The 2,682-nt window shown below is 43.0% G+C and overlaps 1 protein-coding gene across 1 annotated transcript; it reads left to right on the forward strand.

The window, feature by feature from the left end:
- The first annotated feature begins 1,252 nt into the window (after positions 1-1,252).
- LOC101970331 (olfactory receptor 51I2) lies at positions 1,253-2,197 on the forward strand. Its single transcript, XM_078045103.1, has one exon. The coding sequence runs from the start codon at positions 1,253-1,255 to the stop codon at positions 2,195-2,197; it is 945 nt and encodes a 314-aa protein (XP_077901229.1).
- The last annotated feature ends 485 nt before the right edge of the window (positions 2,198-2,682 follow it).

Genomic DNA, 2,682 nt, shown 5'->3' on the forward strand with positions numbered 1-2,682 from the left:
CAAGGCTATAATGCAGGGTAGACAGAGAAGTGTACACAATAAGATCTGTGTTCTCGACTTCTGTGGGGTGGGGAGTTTCCCCTCTACTGGTTTTGATCAACCAAGTATTAATAAAGAAGGGCATCCTGGACCTCAGCCATGGAAGATGTTTTGAACAGGTATTTTTCTGCAATCAGGGAAACTCTAGGACCATCCTGTTTTAAGGTTTAAAATCTGGACATATCTGGATATTCTCAAGAAAAAGGAAAAGAATTTTGAGAAAAAGGAGAGAAATATTCATTTAAGGCTGACCATTAAAAGACTCATTGATTCTAGGTTAATGAGTTTGAATTTGGTCATTGGACAATGAAGGGACCATTTAAGGTTTTAATAAGAAAATTGCATTTTTGCATTTTTTAAAAATATCAGTTCCACTTTGGTTAGAGATGACTTAGAGATAGGCTAGGGATAGATTAGAATGCAGTTATTACGGCATAATAATGTGATATCTTGTGCCTGAAGTGTGGAAGGAAATGAAGAAAGGTGCCAACAGAGGCACTTTGGGGTCAATATTTTCATCAACTGTTATCTTGTTTAATGCAGTGGGCCAAGGAAAAGGAGGAGGCAAAGTGATACAGGGATTTTAAGTCTCAGTCTTGGGCATAATGATGATATTATTATCAGAGGAAAAACAGATGAAAAGTAAATCTGTGTGGTAGAGAAGTAAATATGAATTCCATGGTTTCAAGAAACACAGTGGATTTGATTCTGAAATTAATTGGTAAAAAAATTACTTTCAGTGAATTAAATTCCTTCAGGGAGAAAAGCAATGCTGAATGGATTGAAGAATGAAGCAGAAGGAAGAAACATGGAAGTCCAGCAGATCTTGATGAACAACTCCAAGGATATCCATTTTGGGGGGCATTTATCTTTCATCTGGATGAGCGGATGGAGGAAATTAGTAACTACGGAGTTAGGGAACTGGGAATCATAGAGAGATAGTGGAGGCTCAAGACCATAAAAAAAGATTGGGAAGAGGCAAAAGTTGTGGTCTAATGAGTAAGTGGTTTACTCTGGAATGGGCATAAGAATTGAGGAAGTAGTGACAAGGAGAGTTTTGTCTCTTGTTTTGAAAAAATGTTACCCATGAATTGAACAGAGATTTATAGTTTTAATGTGAGGAAGGGTGCTAGACACAGGTATAAAGGAATATAAACTGTATGTTTGTCTTCTTTGTGGGCCAGGGGCCCTACCATCTAGGCAGCAGTGCAGCATGGGAGGAGACACCCACAACAGCTCAGGGTTGCCTCCTTTCATCTTGACAGGGCTCCCAGGGCTGGAGGCCTCCCAGCACTGGATGATTTTGCTCCTTGGACTCCTCTACACTGTCTCAATCGTGGGCAATAGCCTGATCCTTTTCATTATCAAGGAGGAGCAGAGCTTGCATCAGCCTATGTACTATTTCCTGTCCCTGCTCTCGGTTAATGATCTGGGTGTGTCTTTCTCCACGCTGCCCACAGTACTGGCCACATTTTGCTTCCACATAAGAGAAATCAGTTTCAATTCCTGCATGGCCCAAATGTTCTTTATTCATTTTTTCTCTTTCATCGAGTCTGGGATCCTGCTGGTCATGAGCTTTGACCGCTATGTGGCCATCTGTCACCCCCTGCGCTATGCTACAGTGCTCACTGATGCCCGTGTGGTGCAGATGGGCATGTCTGCTATTATCCGAAGTTTCTGCATGATTTTCCCTCTGCCTTTTCTTCTGTTGAGGCTGCCCTTTTGCAAGGCCAATGTGCTCTCCCATGCCTACTGCCTGCATCCAGATCTGATCCACCTGCCCTGTGGTGACGTTACCATCAGTAATATCTTTGGTCTATTTATTGTCATCTCTACCTTTGGCCTGGATTCTGCACTAGTGTTCATCTCCTATGTGCTCATACTGCGTTCTGTGCTTGCCATTGCCTCCAGGGAGGAACGATTGAAGACACTCAACACGTGTGTGTCACACATGTGTGCTGTGCTCATCTTCTATGTGCCCAAGGTTGGCGTGTCCATGGCTGCTCGCTATGGGAGGCATGCCCCACCCTATGTACACACACTCATGTCCCTTATTTATCTATTTGTGCCTCCCATGCTCAACCCTGTCATCTATTCCATTAAAACCAAAGAGATTCGGCGAAGGCTTTGCAAAATTCTTCGGAGAAGGAAGTTTTGAGCAAGAGACATGCTGAAAATCCAGGTCCTGAGGATAAGGTCCCCTTATATCCACAAATTGAGCTTACAAAACTTGCTTTGATAAGGAATTTTAAATATGCCTCTGTCATGTATGTTACTGTTGGGATTCCTGTCATGAGATGTTTGATGACAGCCTGGCAGTCATTCATAAGTAAGCCAAAAGCATGTCATGGTAAAGTGGGCCATAATTTATTAAAAAATTTTGTTCAGCTTACTTCTTTTAACACAGGAAATTAGTGTCAGTTTGGAAACAATTTGTAATGCAGAAAGGGTGTGGTGAGCCGTTCCTGCGGACTGTGGTCGCCATTACATGATGGCGCTGGCTCCGCTGTGGTCTGTGAAGGACAACTCCATATCAGAGAGAGTTGGCGTATTGTCAACTCCTTATCAGAGAAAGTTGGCGTGTCGTTTTCTAGCACCCTGTGAGAAGGGTCCACGTGGCAGCTTCGCATTGGGGTTCGCGGT

Source organism: Ictidomys tridecemlineatus, chromosome 4 (genome assembly GCF_052094955.1).
Source record: "Ictidomys tridecemlineatus isolate mIctTri1 chromosome 4, mIctTri1.hap1, whole genome shotgun sequence".
Classification (NCBI taxonomy): Eukaryota; Metazoa; Chordata; class Mammalia; order Rodentia; family Sciuridae; genus Ictidomys; species Ictidomys tridecemlineatus.